Here is an 18,669-nt window from a genome sequence, read left to right on the forward strand (position 1 = left end):
TAGTCAGGCCTAGAAATGCATATACAGATCCACTCAGCATTGCATTGCCACTGCTCCTAAAGACAGAACAATATGATAATGATATGCTCCCAGCACAAGCTCCCTTACTGCCTCACCCTACTTCTTTTTTTTTTTTTCCATTTTTTATTAGGTATTTAGCTCATTTACATTTCCAATGCTATACCAAAAGTCCCCCATACCCACCCACCCCCACTCCCCTACCCACCCACTCCCCCTTTTTGGCCCTGGCGTTCCCCTGTACTGGGGCATATAAAGTTTGCAAGTCCAATGGGCCTCTCTTTGCAGTGATGGCCGACTAGGCCATCTTTTGATACATATGCAGCTAGAGTCAAGAGCTCCGGGGTACTGGTTAGTTCATAATGTTGTTCCACCTATAGGGTTGCAGAGCCCTTTAGCTCCTTGGGTACTTTCTCTAGCTCCTCCATTGGGAGCCCTGTGATCCATCCATTAGCTGACTGTGAGCATCCACTTCTGTGTTTGCTAGGCCCCGGCATAGTCTCACAAGAGACAGCTACATCTGGGTCCTTTCAGCAAAATCTTGCTAGTGTATGCAATGGTGTCAGCGTTTGGATGCTGATTATGGGGTGGATCCCTGGGTATGGCAGTCTCTACATGGTCCATCCTTTCATCTCAGCTCCAAACTTTGTCTCTGTAACTCCTTCCATGGGTGTTTTGTTCCCGATTCTAAGGAGGGGCATAGTGTCCACACTTCAGTCTTCATTCTTCTTGAGTTTCATGTGTTTAGCAAATTGTATCTTATATCTTGGGTATCCTAGGTCTGGGGCTAATATCCACTTATCAGTGAGTACATATTGTGTGAGTTCCTTTGTGAATGTGTTACCTCACTCAGGATGATGCCCTCCAGGTCCATCCATTTGGCTAGGAATTTCATAAATTCATTCTTTTTAATAGCTGAGTAGTACTCCATTGTGTAGATGTACCACATTTTCTGTATCCATTCCTCTGTTGAGGGGCATCTGGGTTCTTTCCAGCTTCTGGCTATTATAAATAAGGCTGCTATGAACATAGTGGAGCATGTGTCCTTCTTACCCGTTGGGGCATCTTCTGGATATATGCCCAGGAGAGGTATTGCTGGATCCTCCGGTAGTACTATGTCCAATTTTCTGAGGAACCGCCAGACTGATTTCCAGAGTGGTTGTACAAGCCTGCAATCCCACCAACAATGGAGGAGTGTTCCTCTTTCTCCACATCCACGCCAGCATCTGCTGTCACCTGAATTTTTGATCTTAGCCATTCTGACTGGTGTGAGGTGGAATCTCAGGGTTGTTTTGATGATGTTGAACATTTTTTCAGGTGCTTCTCTGCCATTCGGTATTCCTCAGGTGAGAATATTGCCAAATTTCTCAATGGGCGTCAGTCTACATGTTTCCAGAATTTTCTATTCCCTGATGCTTTGGTGCTCACTGTCTTTTTTTTTTCTTTTTCTTTTTCTTTTTCTTTTTTCTAGACAAGGTTTCTCTGTGTTGCCCTGGCTGTCATAGAACTCACTCTGTAGACCAGGCTGGCCTCGAACTCAGAAATCCGCCTGCCTCTGCCTCCCGAGTGCTGAGCATGTGCCACCTTGCCTGGCTCAGTGCTCACTGTCTTAAATGTAGTTGTGATCTGATTATAGAAACCCAGGGCTCCCCAGCCCTCACTTGGCTCCGTTTCTTCGCGTCCATCTTTCTTCCCATGCTTACAACTGGTGCTGAAGCTAATATATCTGTAGCATTCTGTTGCTCGCCCATCCAGCTGTCTGTATTTATGTTGTCTGGTCCAACTTGAACACCCTTTCCAGAGTTAGTTTTCTAAAATAATCATGGCATTTCATCATGCGCAAGTCTCTGGCTGAGGTCTGAGTGTGGTCTGCACTCTGTCAGAGGGTCTCGCTGCCTTCCAGCGTATCTTCTTCCGTTCTTGGCCTCTGTAATCTAGCTGGGGGCTACGAAATGCCAATTGCTTCGACATTTATTTAGGCCTTCCTGGACTGATTTGGCTCTTATGTTTCTCTTACTCCTTTGAAAACTTTTAAACGTTGTGGTAAAATCCATGCAAAAAATCCTCTGTTCTTAGCCATTTTAAGAGTCTAGTGTGTAAACTTTAAATACATTGATGTGTGAGATCCTCAGGCCTTTTCAGTGTGACCCTGATTCTGTCACTTACTGTGTCTCTGCCTCTTTACCTTTGTGTGGCTTTCTCTACCAAGTAGGCTTTGCCCAGGACCCGCTTTTTGTAGACCTTTGGTCCTTCGGAGTCATAGCAGCTTAGGTGCTCACTCTCGAAGGCAGATGAGGATGCTTCCGTTTCAGTTTGGAGCACGTTTCCTGAGCCATGCTGCAGCAGAGCTGGGCTCTCCAGTATAACTTCTCTCTGCATTCATTTGTGTCAGTTGTGTACATTTCAACTTTCCCCTGGACTCAGAGCTCTGTAAAGTATGAGGCTATGTCTCATTTATTTTGAATATCAAGAGGATCTTGTATGTTGACTGACGTTAATGTTCATTTGAAGTTTAAGAGGAAGCGTAGTTTGAAATGTGAGGACCCTTGTGCAGCTTTTGGCATTGTGACTTGATTTCTCATTGCATTTAAGAATACAATTAACTGCCCAAGTGCCAGGAAACCATCGCACAGCAGATGCTTTCAAGCAGGACCAGACTCACACCACTGCAGTGTGCACAGTAGTGGAAGGTCACCTGTCTGGGGATACACTGAGGTACCGGTAGCCATTTAAACTCTTTTCTGGAATCAGGGAGTGTAGACAGAAAGTGAAATTGCAAGGCTGTTCTTGACCATGTAGCCTGTACACTAATAGCAGGGTGCATTTAAAAATAAAATAAGCTAATTTGGTGTTGGAAGGAAAATAATTTTTGCTCTGTTTAAAAAATTTTGCCGGTGGTCGTGGAGGCCCACACCTTTAATGCCAGCACTTGGGAGGCAGGGGCAGAGGCAAAGGGGATCTCTTGAGTTTAAGGCCAGCCAAGGCTACGCAGAGAAAAAAGCCCTGTCTTGAAACAAAACTCTGCCAATAAATAAATCAAAACACAAAGCAAAGAAAAAAAAGAAAAAACTCAAAACAATTTCTTTATAGTGAGATGAGACTTGGAGAGGGTTTATATTTTTAGCTGTAGAGACTGAATATTATAGTGAGCATGTTTAAGTCTTTTTTGCTAAATGCTGGCACACTGATGATAGTTTGTTTCAATGTTTGGCTTTTTTTTACATATTCAGTATTCATTGCCTGAAATTATAGAGGTGACTGGCATCAATAAAGTCTCTGATCTACTCTGGCCTCACCACACTGAAACAGTTGATAAGCAGAATCCATTCCATAATTAAGTAAAGAGATATAGATTAGTTACAGAATTGATCCTGTAAGTTTGTCAGTAATATCTTAGCTTTGTAGTTAATGTATGGAGTCTTATGTCTTCAGTATTCTTTAACTCATCCATGCTCCAAGATGGGAGTGGTTAGTGTGTGCCGTGTTCTTTTTAATGGATATAACTCAACCAATCTTTTCCTAAAATCACCAGAAAAGACAGAAATAGAAGGTAGCGTGGACTGCACTTTTGTTGCTCAGTTATGTTTCCAAATAACTTTACATGAATATTTTAGCTCATTAGGCTTTAAGACAGCCATTGAATGTGAGTGTTGGTGTGTCTGTAGACAGGTGAAGGGGTGTGGAAGGCAGGGCATCTTGGGACTGCCTGAGTCAGGTATGGGTGTGAGAAACTTCTCTGAGCTGACCTGCTGTTGTAAGTTAGGTTGAGTTATAGAAGCCCAGCGGCTGGTAACCCAGGGCTGGGCCAGGGCCAGGGCCAGGGCCAGGGCCAGGGCCAGGAGTACTGTCAGATTTCCTCCTGGCCTGGAACAACATGCTGGGTTTTTGTTTGTTTGCTGGGTTTTTCTGATGCTTCTTGTTGGTTATGTGATGGCCACTTGATATTTATTTGCCATGTGCTGTTTGCCGCCAGAGGAGAACTCATATAAGATGGGCTTTCTCGGCTTAAAACCAAAAAATTAGTAAGGTGTATATGTATATATGTGCATGTGTATATGTGTCTTTATATATATGAAATGAGAGATAGAGACAGTGACACACGAGAGAGAGAGAGAGAGAGAGAGTGAGAGAGAGAGAGAGAGAGAGAGAGAGAGAGATAGAGATGGGCTGGTTTGAGAAACTTCCTCCCACATCAGATTGGCCACAGTTGGGTCTCCAGCAAAAGCAGCGGGAAAGCAGAGTGTCGTGTCGTGCTTAGCTAGGTTCTGTGGAGCAGGAAGGCAGAGGAAAAGGGTGCTGGGGATGATTTTGGGGGTAACCATGGCGGTGTCTGTCTCATGTAAGGTCTGGGCATGGTAGTCCCCTCGAGCTCAGGCCGCATTGCCAGTCTGGGAAGAATTGTGACAAGGAAGCTGGCTCCTGCACAGCAATATGTATAGAGTTCCTTTTTTCTTTCAGTGCTGAATTGCCAAATTCAGAAAACTAAGTAGTGGCATGTTTTTATCTTCAAAGTTTGTTTTCTAAGATATTTTAGATTTAAAGAACATCTTTGGTTTGAGTTTAACACACTGTAACAGTTGTAATTTTTCAACAGCTCAGACTGTTACAGCATTTTTCAAGTGTAAGTAGTTTCTGGTCTATGTAGAGTTCGGCCTCACTGAGGACTTCTGGTCTCACGTCTGTGCTCTTGTCTGTGGGTCGTTCTGCAGACACTTGGCAGTACTTTCTTCACATTCTTCCTGTTTCTGTTCGTACTTTCACCATTTTACCGTAATTGTTGTTGTAGTTAGTACTTTGGTTGGAGTTGTGACGAAGAATACTGTTGACCCTTGACTTAGTTTGATTTGTCCCAGCATCTGGTGTCCATTTAAATCTTCAAATTATACACACGCCATGGGAGGGGCCGGGGCGGGGGTGGGGGGGATCGCAGAGCCCACGTGCTCCGGCAGTAGGTGCTCCTCACTCCAACAGCAGGAGCCCTGTGGAGGCTCTGTGTGTGGGCTACTCGAAAATACTCTGTCTGGTTTGATACCTTTTATAAACCTCTGCTTAATCAATCAAGATTTATAAAACTTTGATATTTCTCAACTAGGGAGATACAGATGTTTTTTTCCCTTCCTTTGTGATCTAAGCCTGTCTGGAGACCTTTCAGTAAGTTAGCAGTAGAGACTTAGTTGGTTTTGTATTCTATTTGCTGTGGAGGGAATGGCAGCTTCCTCACTTTGGGAAATAGTTTTCTGCATTTTCGAAATATCACCAGCAAATAGACTACAAAAGTTTGATTTCTTTAGATTAGAATCTAACTCGGGTTAGTTTTGATTTCATGGCAGAACACCTTCCTTTGACTCTGATTTATCTGGAAAGGTTTGGGAGTAAGCGTTGGTTATTGTCGATGCTGTGCACTCAGGGCGAGTTAGTGTCGTGAAGCCGACACCGCTGAGATGTGTGTTTAAAACAGCAGGTTTGTATTTTCTACAGACAGTGGGACGAGCAGTTGGATCCTCGGCTAAATGCAAAGCAGAAAGAAGCTGTTCTGGCCATCACCACTCCACTCTCCATCCAGCTGCCGCCTGTCCTCATCATTGGACCCTACGGGACGGGCAAAACCTTCACTCTGGCTCAGGCGGCCAAGCACATACTGCAGCAGCAGGAGACCAGGTGAGCCGAGGGAGGCATGCCCTGTCTCTTCACCAGGCAGAGCCTCTCTCCTTGCTTTAGAGAGAGAATGAGGGCAGTGAGACAGTTTTCATCCTCTTCCTAGCCTCAAAGCGATGAAGTTTGTATTCTCTTAGAACATGCTGTTGTAAAAGTTGGCAGGCAGTGTAAACTGGGCATAACGGCTTGTGCCTTTAATCCCAGCACTTGGGAGGCAGAGCCAGCTGGATCTCTGAGCTCAAGGCTAGCCTGGTCTATAGTGGGCAGCCAGGGCTACACAGAGAAACCCTGACTCAAAAACACCCCCTTCCCCCCCACCCCCCACTCCCCAAATAACAAGAACAAGTTGACAGTGTAGACACGGTAGTTTGACATAGCTGTTATACATTATGGGTATATTAAAAGTCTAAGGGCTGGGTTTAAAAATCCTTACTATGGACTGTGGATAGATTTAAAGATTATTTGGGGGAGCTACTCTTTAGCTTAGAGTAACATAACTCCCAAAGGCACCATGGGTCCTGTTGAATGTGAGCGGGGCGCGGGAAATGGACGTGTAAGATGGCCACTGCTCTCTTGGTGTTGAACTGCCTGACTAGCTTCTGTTGTGTCATTCTTTTTATTTGCACCATTTATTTCAGCAGGATTCTCATTTGCACCCATTCTAATAGTGCTGCTGACCTCTACATAAAGGATTATTTACATCCATATGTAGAAGCAGGCAATCCCCAGGCAAGACCTCTCAGGTATTTCTAAGGCTTATTATGTATCTGTATTGTACTGTGTTGTTCTTAAGAAAAGGTGTCTGTAAAGATGGCGGGGCTCTGGGAGCATCAACTCTGCATTGGCATTTGGAGGTTATGTCATTGGAAAAAAATCTTTTAAATTAAGGCAAAAAATGTAAAAATTGTGTACCATTTCTGAAACATTATGTATACAGAAAGACATCTTTTTTTAAGTTTCTCATGTAAAACTGTTGTTATGGTTGGAGTAGATTTTGGTATGTACATCTAAAAGATAGCATAAGAAAAGTGGTTAAAGAAAATTGATTAGCTTAAATCAAATTGAGTTTGATTAAAATTCTGGCACATTGTGTACAGCAGAGTAGTCATGTGATGACAGCTCTTAATGGGAGTGAAATGTTAACTGTGGTTGTTTGCGGAAGCCGCACGTTAGAGAAGCATGACGCATGGAAACGATCTCTGCGGCACTCCGAGGACGGGTTCCAGGCTTCTTGCTGCCACGTACAAGACAGGGTTTCAAAGGACATTTTAGGTTCGGTGACTGTGAACACAAAATGCACTTATATACAGATTATGGGAAAATAAAAATCTTTTCCTTCAGAAAACACTGCAGAATCATATTATACCACTTACTTTTGTTATGTGAAATAATGTTTAGTTTTGCCATGTTATAAACTAATATATCATGGCCTATTGTACAAATGATTATTGATTATTGCTTTTTTTTATTAGGTATTTTCCTCATTTACGTTTCCAATGCTATCCCAAAAGTCCCCCATACCCTCCCCCCCAGCCCCCTACCCACCCACTCCCACTTTTTGGCCCTGGCGTTCCCCTGTACTGGGGCATATAAAGTTTGCAAGTCCAATGGGCCTCTCTTTCCAGTGATGGCCGACTAGGCCATCTTTTGATACATATGCAGCTAGAGACAAGAGCTCCGGGGTACTGGTTAGTTCAAAATGTTGTTCCACCTATAGGGTTGCAGTTCCCTTTAGCTCCTTGGGTATTTTCTCTAGCTTAATTATTGCTTAAAAATTAGTTTCTAGCTATACTTTGATCCATAATTTATTAACCTCTCACTTCTACTTGAGCCCAGGCATGGAAATAAGAAGTTATGCTATTCAGTTCTTCAATTCCTGGGACCACAGCCCCCTTTGAAAGTGTTTAGAGCAGTGGTGTAGCATGTTAACACAGACACCCATACTGTGTTGTCCTCTCGCTCTAGGACACAGCAGAAACCACCACAGTAGAAGATCCTGTTGCATGTAATAATAAAAGACCGTGCTTACTGTTCTCTGAGTGAAGATTTTACTGAAGGATGCAGTGACAGAAGGCTAAGGCCTCTAACCTCTGACCTCACAGAGGACAAGGAGGAGCTTTCGTTTTACCCTGCCTGTTCTCCCTAGTAGTATTTATTGGTAGATCAGGTGCGCTCGAGCATGGGTGTGTCTGTGCGTGTATGTGAATGTGTGTGTTGTGTGTGTGTGTGTGTTCATGTATGTGAGTGTGCATGTTGTATATGAAATGTGGTGGTCTCGGATGTCAAGGTGCTCCTGGCTTAGAAACAGTTGAGGGAAGCCCTTATGGACATAGCATGGGGTGTTTGATGTTTAAGAGTGTAGACTCTGTTAATTCTCTAGGTATTTCCATGTGGAATCATTTTGGGCTTTGAGGATCCACCATGATGCATCTGCATATATGTAATAGTAACTGATTTTCCAGTCGAGTGTAGTCAGACTGGCCCAAGTGCAGAAACCTGCCCCACCCGCAGCAGAGATTTCATTTCTTCTTGACTCTAAGAGTTGTTGAACCCAAGGTAGAAAAATAATTTATTTCCCAATGCAAGGCTCAGGCTATTTCATGCAGTACACAGGAGAACGGGGAAATGCCTAGCGCCCCGAGAGTTTGCTTTATGCAGCCCTGCACATCCACTGTGGCCTTCTCTCCGGGAAAGGTGCTACCCTGAAGCAGAGGCTGAGCGGTCGTCTTGAGTGTTTAGGCCTCACTCTAGCATTAGCTCAGGTTAACTGATAGTTTTCCTACTCAGTAATAACTGCGAGAGATTTGAGAGACAGAGAGGACAAGAATGAATCACTGCTCTGGAAGACCAGCTTTGTCTGAGGGTTTTGGAACCTCACAGCCTGTCTCTGCTAGGCAAGGGCTTGCTGCACCCCTCGCCAGGCAGGAAATCAGCTTTACTGGAATTCCAGAGACAGAACACAAGAGGGCACCAGATGTCCGCAGATGACTGAGAAGGAACACAGGCCTGTTGCTACGGAGCAAGGCTGACCACAGACTGGCTTCTTCCCTGCACTCTGGTATAGATGTGGCCCTGGGAGATAGTTGGAGCAGCCATTGAGTAACAATAGTAGTGAATAGGGCAGGCCCACTTGTTAGGGTTAAAAATCATGCAATTTCTTGTACTTGCCAATTGAGCTGAACCTAAAATATATGGCGTTTTTTGACATTTTAGGTTTGAGTTTCAGTTTTTATTTTATTTAGAATTGGGAGATTTGTACCCCTGTGCCTATACTACACATACACGCAAACCTCCTCTGTCCCCACATGCACAAACAAAAAGAAATAGAATTGAGTTGTTTTTGTAAGGCACATAAAAAGCTGGATGGGGGCCACAGGTGGCTGTGGTCTGCACTTGTGATGCCAGGCAGATGGACTATTGCCAATCTGACTGAGGCCAGCCTTGACTGGGTGAGGAGTTAGCAAGAGCTACAGTGAAAGTTTGTCTCGAAGTTATAAAACAGACAAATGAAAAGAAGGCAAAGCAAGGAGAAGAAGGAGGAGGAAAGCAGTTTTCTTTTTGTTAGTGGCTCTGAGGATAAGGTGTTCCGAGCAGTGCACGGGGCCGGCCATGCCGAGGAAGCCACCGCTGCTCCGCCAGTGAACAGCAGCTGCCGTTTGGGTAGTCTTTAAAGAAAAATTTGCTTAAAAAAAAGGGGGGGGTCATCAGTTCATTTGTAGTTGCTTATTGTATATGAATTTGTTACATGTATAAGACCCCAGTGAATTAAAATTATATATACTAGACCATATTTAAGGATTAGTTTAAGTCATGGAAATATGTAAATATTTTGTTTTGAGGAAATATGTAAATATGCTGTCACATGTATATTTATGTATGTCTTCTTTCCCCCCTGTGGTGCTGGGAACCCAGGGCTCTGAGCGTATTATATAAGCTTTACCCTGAGTTATATTTATATTCTCAGTTGTATATTTTGGATAATGAACTTAAAAGCATCATTTGCCACTGTTAATACTCTGATTTGAAAACGGCTACATTTGTTTTATTTCTTTCTCCACTTTTGTAAACACTACTGCCATTCGTGCAGTTTCCAAAGCCAGAGGCAGCCCTCAGGAGGGAGGGACAGTGGTCCAGTAGGGCGGATTGTTCTCTAGCCACTGTGTAGTGAGTTTGAGGCCAGCCTGGCTCAGACTCTGTTTCAAAACAAAACCAAATCATCCATTGCCTTAATCTTTACCACTAGTTCATTTATGAGTATATCTAGTTGCATTCTGTTAACATATCTAGTGAATCCAGTTTGTATATTTCTGCTGCTTCCCAAGCCACCCTCATCTCCTGTCTACCCTGGCACTAACCTGACATTGCTCCCTGCTGCTTCTGCTCCCTGCAGTCCCCTCTCCATCCCCGTCCCTCAGGACCGGGTTAGAATCTCCATGTATGAGATGATGAGGGTCCGTCATGAGCTCCTCTTTCCGTGTTCATGTCTGTTGGCACTGTGCAGACCCATTGACGTTGGCCACAGGGGTAGCCAGCACATGCCGGAAACCCTGCCCCCATCTGTTAAGTGTGCCGCCCTTAAACTCTGCCTAAGTAATTTCTGCCCAGAGATCAGAGAATTTAGTGACATGAGTCATTACAGCTGCCCTGTCCACTTGATGGCTTTTTATCAAACCCAAAGCAAAGCCAAGGCTGCTGTGGTTGCTCCCGAGCCCTGTGCACTCTGCCTGTGTGCTATAACATAGTCAGCAGCCAGTAGGTCTGTCATGTAGGTGGATGGGGATGGTGGAGGCTGGATGTATGGGTTGTAGCTGTCCATCAGAGTAGTCTATAGCTGAGGCCTGTTCATATTTTCTACTGTAGTTACTTGAAAAGATGACATGTCTTAAGATTTGCATTTAGAGTTTTTGATAAAGTTTATTCAAAAATTTACCTTCAGATTCCAGAAGCCAAGGCAGAGGCCTTTTAAATAATAATTTTAAGAACTTTTCTGAAGTAAAATTATTACAAACTGTTCTAAAGTAAAAATATTCTAAGCATGTAATTCCATGGTTTGTAGTAGCATAAATAATTAAAATCAGAGTCAAATACATTTTAGTAAGACTGTAATTGAAAAAGGTAATTTAAGAATGGAAGGTTTCAAACTTAATTTAAAACCATTGCTCATAAAACATATATTTGTGTGCTAATTCTGTTGCAAGATTAATCTGAATACTTAAAAAGTTAGGTATGTGGTGGCACCTATACTTAATGTTGAAATCTTGTAAAAATATGTGCCAGGGAAGGTCATCACGGGCGTATCGTGGCAGCTTTCTACTACAGCCTTAAACTCTGAGAGGGTTGGAATGATTATGGATGGGATTCATTTGTTAATTTTTGGCACTGTGCTCTTAAATGACAGTGTAGTGTTTTCATCTTCAGCGACTATGAACACTCTAACAGGAGGTGCCGTCTTCTCTCTAGGGTGTATTTCCGGAATCGCTGGGTGAAGACTGTCCACCCAGTCGTGCATCAGTACTGCTTGATCTCGAGCACACAGTCCACCTTTCAGATGCCCCAGAAGGAAGATATTCTTAAACATCGAGTGGTGGTGGTCACACTGAGCACTTCCCAGTACCTCTGCCAGCTGGACCTGGAACCTGGTATGCCCACTTGCCACAGGTGGCTGTCTCCCAGTGACAGGTTCCTGTGGGCCACATCTGGCCAGGTCTCTTTCATCGGAATGCAGCTTCCTGTGTCCTTTTATTAACTGGTTTCTTGTCTGCGGCTGCTTTTATGATGCAGGATCTTCTGCAGGGACAGAAGCTCTTTGGCCCTTGACTGAAAAACATTTGCCATTTCACCTGTTCTCTAGTTGGTATCTGTTCACTAGTGATCAGTTCAAATTTGGACAGTTGTGTGTGTGTGTGTGTGTGTGTGTGTGTGTGTGTGTGTGTGTGATTTTGTTGAGGTTTTTGCTAAGTTGCTTTTGAATCTTGTTTTTTTTTTTAAAGATTTATTTATTACATATAAGTACACTGTAGCTGTCTTCAGACACACCAGAAGAGGGCGTCAGATCTCGTTACAGATGGTTGTGAGCCACCATGTGGTTGCTGGGATTTGAACTCTGGACCTTCAGAAGAGCAGTCGGATGCTCTTACCCACTGAGCCATCTCACCAGCCCCCGCTTTTGAATCTTGTAATGTAGAAATAGCAATTATGGCACTTGATTAAGGTTCCTTATTTTTAAGGATTTATTTGTGTGTGTCTGTCTGTCTATGTGTCTTCATGCACACTTGAGCTAGAATGTGCCTGTCTACATGCACAAGTGAGTGTGCAAGTGTGTGTGTGGGGCGCGTGTGCATATGCCTGTGTCTGTGTGTCTCCATGCACAGATGACTCCATGCACACACACATGTGTGTGCCTGTGGAAGCCAGAGAGCCCTTTAGGTGCCTCTCCTGTCACTCTCTGACTATTCCTTTGAGGCAGAATCTTCCGTGTATCTGAGGTCATATTTTCTTGGCTAGGCTGGAAGCCAGTGAGCCCTAGTGATTTCCCTGGGCCTACAGGTATAGGTGGGATGCCCTGCTCATTGTGTGGGTGCTGCAACATGCTGTTAACAGAACTTAACATCATGCAGCAAGCACTCTTACATGCTAGGACTATGTAAAAATCACTCTTCATTTATTTAAACTTTTTATTTTTGTGGTTTTGAGATAGGGTCTTACTTTATAATTATAACTTATGCTTGCATTGAGCTTGCTATTAGCCCAGACTGGCCTTAAGCTCACACTCTTCCGAGTGCTGGGCTTCCCAGCGTGTGAGCCAGCATGCCCAGCTCAGTCTGATTTATATGAGCACACAGATGTAAGCTGGTGAGTTGAGTATGGTAGAACCTGAGCATGAGAAGACCGTCGAATGTCTTTAGCATGCTCTTCAGCAGGGCTGGCCCTGCTCTTCCTGTAATTGCCAACTGCTCATGACTTTCCCATCTCCTGTTGGAATTGCCTTTAAAGCCACTGACACGCTCTACTGCAGGTCTGAGTCCTGGAAGGCACAGGCCAGTCCCTGGCACCTGGCCCAGGGCATAGACACCTGGAGCACCCTCCCCACCCCCACCCAATTTAAGATAAAAGGTTACATTTATCTTAAATGAAGGTATTGGCAGCTAACTTTTTCTTTTCCTTATTGAGGCCAGGTTTAATGGTAAAAAGACTTTGGAATTGATAAGGGTGGTGACTAGCCTGGGTACAAAGGAAGGCCCCCATTGGATGAGACTTTCTCTGCCTGCCTGTAGCTCTTGGTTGGCCGTGAGGCAATCCAAGGATGTGTTTCAGAGGTCAGAGCACAGTGGCAGCATCTTTGTAAATGGGGCTCTGTGATGCCGAGCTTGGGAATGCTTACTCCCCCCTCACTAGATGCTGATACTGGGCAGTGTGTGCAGACAGTTGGCTGCTGCAGCTCTGCTTGTGAGAGGGGAGTGGCTGGGAAGGGCTGGGATGGAGCCGTGGTCACTGCTGTCCAGGTGCTGTTAGGTTTTATTCCAGTCCATTCTCACTCCAACACTATGGTGGTTATCTTACAGTCAACAGAACTAAGACGCAAACTAAGTCATTTTAATTAATTAGTTAATTAATTAATTGCCCTTTCTTTCCTTCCATTTGCTTTCTCATCTTATACTTTTTTTCTTTTTTGTTTTTTATAGACAAGGTTTCTCTATATAGCTCTGGCTGTTCCCAAAGTTATTCTGTAAACCAGGCTGGCCTCGAACTCAGATCTGCCTGCCTCTGCCTCTGAAGTGCTGGGATAAAAACCAGGCAGTTGCCTTTAGAAAAAAAAGGTGCCTGCTTAAGTAGTAGGCAACAGTTTGATGATTTATGCGGTTCCTGAGAAAATGTTAACAAAAGAAAGCATACTTAATCGTTTTAACCTTTTCTTTTAAAAGCATTAAGAACATTTATTTTTCATGTGTGCACGTGTGTGCACGTAAGTGAAGTTGCCCACAGCGTCCAGAAGTTGTCACATCTCTGGAGTTCAAAGTGGCTGTGCACTATCTACCATGTACGCTGGGGAACAAACTCAGTCCTCTACAAAGAGCAGTACATTGGCTTTTAACCTCTGGGTCATCTCTCCAGCCCCAGTCTTTAAAAAAAAAATCCTGTTTTAAGCTGATTGTCTGGATTGAGGTTGGCCTTAGACTATTCATGACTTGGGTTAATGAAACAAACTTTACCTAGCAGCGCAGAGAGCAGTTGCTCTGTGACAGTGTTCTCCTGTGTTGTACCTTCTAGGGTTCTTCACGCACGTTCTCTTAGATGAAGCTGCCCAGGCCATGGAGTGTGAGACCATTATGCCTCTAGCCTTAGCTACTAAAAACACACGGATTGTTTTGGCTGGTGATCACATGCAGGTAGGTGTCATCTTAGTCACTGTCTTTGTGAGTTACATTTTGGTGTTCAATATTCTGTTTTCTAAAACACCAGTTATGATACCTGTGAGTGTCTTAGCCAATGTTAGCCTTCACTGCAGCTCCTTTAGAGTTAATTTTTATGGTTAGTATGTAGAGTAGTGGGTTTCATTATGGAAGAAAGCCTTGTTGATTATTAATATTAATACTTGCTTGTCATAGTCTCTATCTATCTATCTATCTATCTATCTATCTATCTATCTATCTATCTATACATTTACTTATTTATTGAGACAAAGTTTTACTATGTAGCCCAGGCTGGCCTCAAAGCATGGCTTCATGTAAGTTCTGTGATTACAGGTGTGTGCTACAATAGCCAGTTGAATTTATTATTTTATTTTTTTAATCAAATCCTCTAAAAATGTTATTTGCCTAGTATGTATGTGCCCACACACACACATGGTGCACATGCAGCGGTCAGAGGACCCCTTGCAGCTGGCAGTTCTTTCCTTCTACCACGTGCCTTCACAGGATCCGACTCAGCTCATCAAGTTTGATGGCAAGCACCTTTACCCACTGAGCCAGCTCACCAGCCCCCAGTTTATTATAATAGCTTCATATAAATTAGTAATATTGGTTTTGTCATGCCCGTGAAACCCTTTTCAGATCTCTGTGGAAGCAGTTGTGCGGGTTGTGTTCCGTCATCTCGTCTTTCAGGGTTGCCGGCCTTTGGTAGTCAGTGACGAGTTTAGTACTAGCATAAAGCAGTTGATTGGTTTTGGTGACGTAATGATTTCTGCTCTTTACATTAGTAAGTCACTGTGGGAGGGACTCTGTGTAAGTGTAGACAGTATTGCTGTGCTACACTGAGAAGCGAGAGCTCTAGTCTGGTTCCACGGAATAGTAAAATGGTTTGTAGACAAAATGAGTAATTGTTTTTTGTTTTTATATTTTGGCTTGTTCCTGCATTTAGTATGTTAAGTTATACATAAGTTTTAGTGTTTAAGTAGATTCAAAAATACTATTACTACAATCCGGTTAAATGTTCTCCATCTGTTTGTCTGTTACAGCTCAGCCCTTTTGTTTACAGCGAGTTTGCCAGGGAGAGAAACCTTCACGTTTCGTTACTTGACCGACTCTACGAGCATTACCCTGCTGAGTTTCCATGCAGGATCCTCCTCTGTGAGAACTATCGTTCCCATGAAGCTATCATCAAGTAGGTGTGAGCTGTCCCCTCTGACTCACACTTCCTGTGGGCTGTGGGAGGGAACCCGGCAAGCACATGGCCAGGCACAGGTGATTTATTTGTGGTCTTTTGGGGGTCTCAGACTTTGCCTAACTTGTTGTTTGTAAAAGAATACATGAAAATCCAGAGTTGTGATTCTTCATAAGAAATAAGGCAGTTTGAGTACTAAAACTTAAGGCTTCACTGAGCCTGAAATATTTTTCTATCCATTTTTCTATAGATTTATTTTCCTATGAATTAATATGTAATCTATATGAAAAATGGCATACCTCTGTTATATGTTCTAAGAGAAAGGAAAGGAAATTCAAAGGGAAAACCTCTAACGTTGACTTTTTAAAAGAGTCCTCTTAACTACAGTACACGTGTGAAAGACACATCTACGGAACAGCTGGGTGGCGAGTCCTGTGATCAGCATGCGGCTGAAGGAGCCGAGCATTGCCAGAAACAAACCCTGCAAAAGCTTCCTACAGCTAGCGATGCTGGTCTTGTCATGCCTGTGGAGACCATCTCAGGTCTCCCTGGAAGCAGTTCTGTCATCTTTTGCGGTGACATTGCTCTTCCACGGTTGCCGGCCATTTGTAGTCAGTGATGTGTTTAGGACTAGACAGTGTGGTTTTTGTTAAGGTTGGAGACTGCAGTTGGTTCGTTGTATCCAATACCATGTGTTTTTGTGTTTGTATGTATAGTCATATATCCCTTATGTATAGGATGGAGTCTGAGGACTGTCACTAAATTTTGTCATTATGTGAACGTCATAGAGTGCCTCTCACTAGTGTAAACAGTGCCACCCGTCTCCTAACTCAGTCTCATGGAAAAAGAAACATGAGACACGTGAGGCTGCCTGTGTGCTGTGACAGAGCCCCTTTAGAGGGGTGTTTTTACAGGCGGAAGGATACTCTCGGAAATAATAAAATACAGTAAGAACACAGAGCAATCGTGCAGTCATTTGGAGTAGGATATACTGTGCATCCCTGTCCTTTGTGGGTTGGTTTGCTCCAGCATCACCACACACACAGGGAGCTCTTGGTGCTGTGTGCTGGCTGTCCTAGGAGTCTTCAGCTCCAGTGTAAGCCATGGGGTCCATTGTTGACCAGACAGTTGTTAGTGACACTTGGGACTGTATGAGTGGGAGTATGTTAGCTAAGAACATGTAGCTTAGGGGACTTCCTCACAGAGCAGAGTGTTCAGCTAGTAGTGGACGTTCCTCATTGCCTTTGTATTCTGGCTTCAATTCTTACAAAATCAATGCATTTAACAATGGTGCCATAGGGACCTTCTCTGTTATCACTGTCAGTGTTGTTAGGAAATCATTGGCGTCACAGGTATTCAGTGTTGGGACAAAATTAATTGTGGGCATAAATTAGTGTTGGAATTGGATGGAGTCTTTGTAGGTGAAGTAGACTTGGCTGACAGATGCTCTGTTCTGCTTCCTCTGCAGCTACACCTCTGAGCTTTTCTATGAGGGGAAGCTGATGGCCAGTGGGAAGCAGCCGGCGCACAAGGACTTCTATCCACTCACGTTCTTTACGGCACGGGGGGAGGACGTCCAAGAGAAGAACAGCACGGCATTCTACAACAATGCAGAGGTACTGATTTAATATGTCTGCTCGGATTTTAGTGAGCATTCGCTTTGGATTTAGGGTTGACAGTTCATAGTTTGTTGATTTCTTTTACAAGAAAATTGAGCAAACTTTCCATTTATTTATTTATTTATTTATTTATTTATTTATTTATTTAACGAATCTACAAGAAGCAAAAAAAATTGATTTTCTTTTTATAGCAATGTTAAAACAGAAAATGCAACTTTGTTAAGAAAAGCCAACGTATTCTGTCATAGCGCATTATTGTCTCAAGACTGATTTCTTGCTCAGACAAAAAGGAGACATCAGTTTTAATGAGGAAGTGTTGAGTCACAGAGTCCTGTGCTTCAGAGAGACCACATGGTCGCCAGCATTGACCTCACGGCCTCATCTGAGCCTTCCTGGCTTTCTTTCCCAATTTCTGGTTTCCAGAGAGGATGCAGGTGTCCTGAAGGGTCGCTCACAGGAAAGCAGTCTAGGCACCCTGAGGTTAAGGTTCTGGCTATCACAGGGCTTTAGGAAAGTGGAGGGAGTGTGTGGCTGTCTTTAGGGACTGGATTTCTAATCTCTGCTTGTGGTGTTTACAGAGAAATGGCTTTTGTTGCCTAACAGGAACTCCTCTATCCCTTTACAGATTGATCGGAGGGTTATAGTTAGAATCCAGTGCAAAAAAGCGTCAGTGCCACTTGCTCAAACCCTAGCCCAAGCCAGGGAGCCTGGCATTGTCACTAGTCTGTACCGTTTAATTTTAGAACAGGTAAACTTTTCCATGGTGGCCTTCGGCTCTCCTTTGTTGTTTTGTCCCCTGACTGGAAGCCACTGGCCTGGTCATGATAGGTGGGAGGACTGACACCTAAAATCCAGAAGGCCCTCATGTGGCACCAGGGATCATACCCACAAGGGATCGTATTCAACCAGCAGGGCACTGGGCCCTTTTCCTTCTCATTCTGTTTTCAGGTATTTTCCAAGCTCCAGGATGTGTATAGCACAGCTTTCCTGGACTGCCAGTTTTATTCAAAGTATTTTGGAAAAGAATTAATTTTATATTATGAAAATGCAAAGGCAACATTTGTGTGACCTTTAAATATTAGACATGTAACTTTAGAGAAACTTCAAATGACTTTGAACTTAATTAGGACATGATTGTTCAGTTCTGAGTTACTGCTGTCAAAATTTTGAGGTACATTGCCCAGGGCCTCTTCCATGGACAGAAAACCAGGTTTTGATTTACTGTAGCTGAATCAAAAGGAAAAAAAAATAAAGTGTATATTAATTAGGTAATTAATGGTGTTAATTCATTTACATATATAATATATTTTGATCATATTTATATCCCCTGCATTACAGGGTAGACTTTGTTTGTTTCAAAACAGAGTCTCACTATGTATCCCTGACTGGAACTTACTGTATAGGCTAGACTGGCCTTTAATTCAAAGAGATCTGCTTGCCTTTGCCTCCCAAATGCTGGGATTAAAGTCCTGCACCACCATGCTGGGCCTTACTTTAATTATTTTACTTATATGTACACATGGGTATTTTGTTTCTAATGTATTTGTTTATTTTACTACTATTATTTGTAATTTGACTTTTATTCTTAGATTATAATTATATCATTTCCTCTTCTCTTTCCTCCCTCCAATTCCTCTCCTCCATATATCCCCTCACTGTCTTTGAAATTCCTGACCTTCCTCTATTTTCCTTAATTGTGTGTGTGTGTCCATCTGTCTATCTCTATCTCTGTCTCTGTTTCTATCCCTAACTATATAAATGCAATTCAGTGTCTATA

At 43.3% G+C, this 18,669-nt stretch overlaps 1 protein-coding gene and 1 non-coding gene across 7 annotated transcripts in view; both read left to right on the plus strand.

Annotated features, from left to right (window-relative positions):
- Helz (helicase with zinc finger domain) overlaps positions 1 to 18,669 on the plus strand; it is a 146,864-nt gene that overhangs the window by 74,076 nt on the left and 54,119 nt on the right. For 4 of the 6 annotated variants that reach the window (XM_006534505.4, XM_006534506.4, XM_006534504.1 and 1 more), the window contains 6 exons: positions 5,497 to 5,676; positions 6,312 to 6,416; positions 11,134 to 11,312; positions 13,942 to 14,060; positions 15,128 to 15,273; positions 16,742 to 16,889. In XM_006534505.4, the coding sequence (XP_006534568.1) occupies positions 5,497 to 5,676; positions 6,312 to 6,416; positions 11,134 to 11,312; positions 13,942 to 14,060; positions 15,128 to 15,273; positions 16,742 to 16,889 (877 nt within the window). The remainder of the gene's footprint in view (positions 1 to 5,496; positions 5,677 to 6,311; positions 6,417 to 11,133; positions 11,313 to 13,941; positions 14,061 to 15,127; positions 15,274 to 16,741; positions 16,890 to 18,669) is intronic. The other 2 variants (XM_030246430.1, NM_001368755.1) reach the window with 1 other exon arrangement.
- On the plus strand, positions 16,684 to 16,741 carry Mir6932 (microRNA 6932). Its single transcript, NR_105897.1, has one exon. It is a non-coding gene; the product is annotated as a microRNA 6932 (primary transcript).

The sequence above is a fragment of the Mus musculus genome, chromosome 11 (genome assembly GCF_000001635.26).
Source record: "Mus musculus strain C57BL/6J chromosome 11, GRCm38.p6 C57BL/6J".
NCBI lineage: Eukaryota > Metazoa > Chordata > Mammalia > Rodentia > Muridae > Mus > Mus musculus.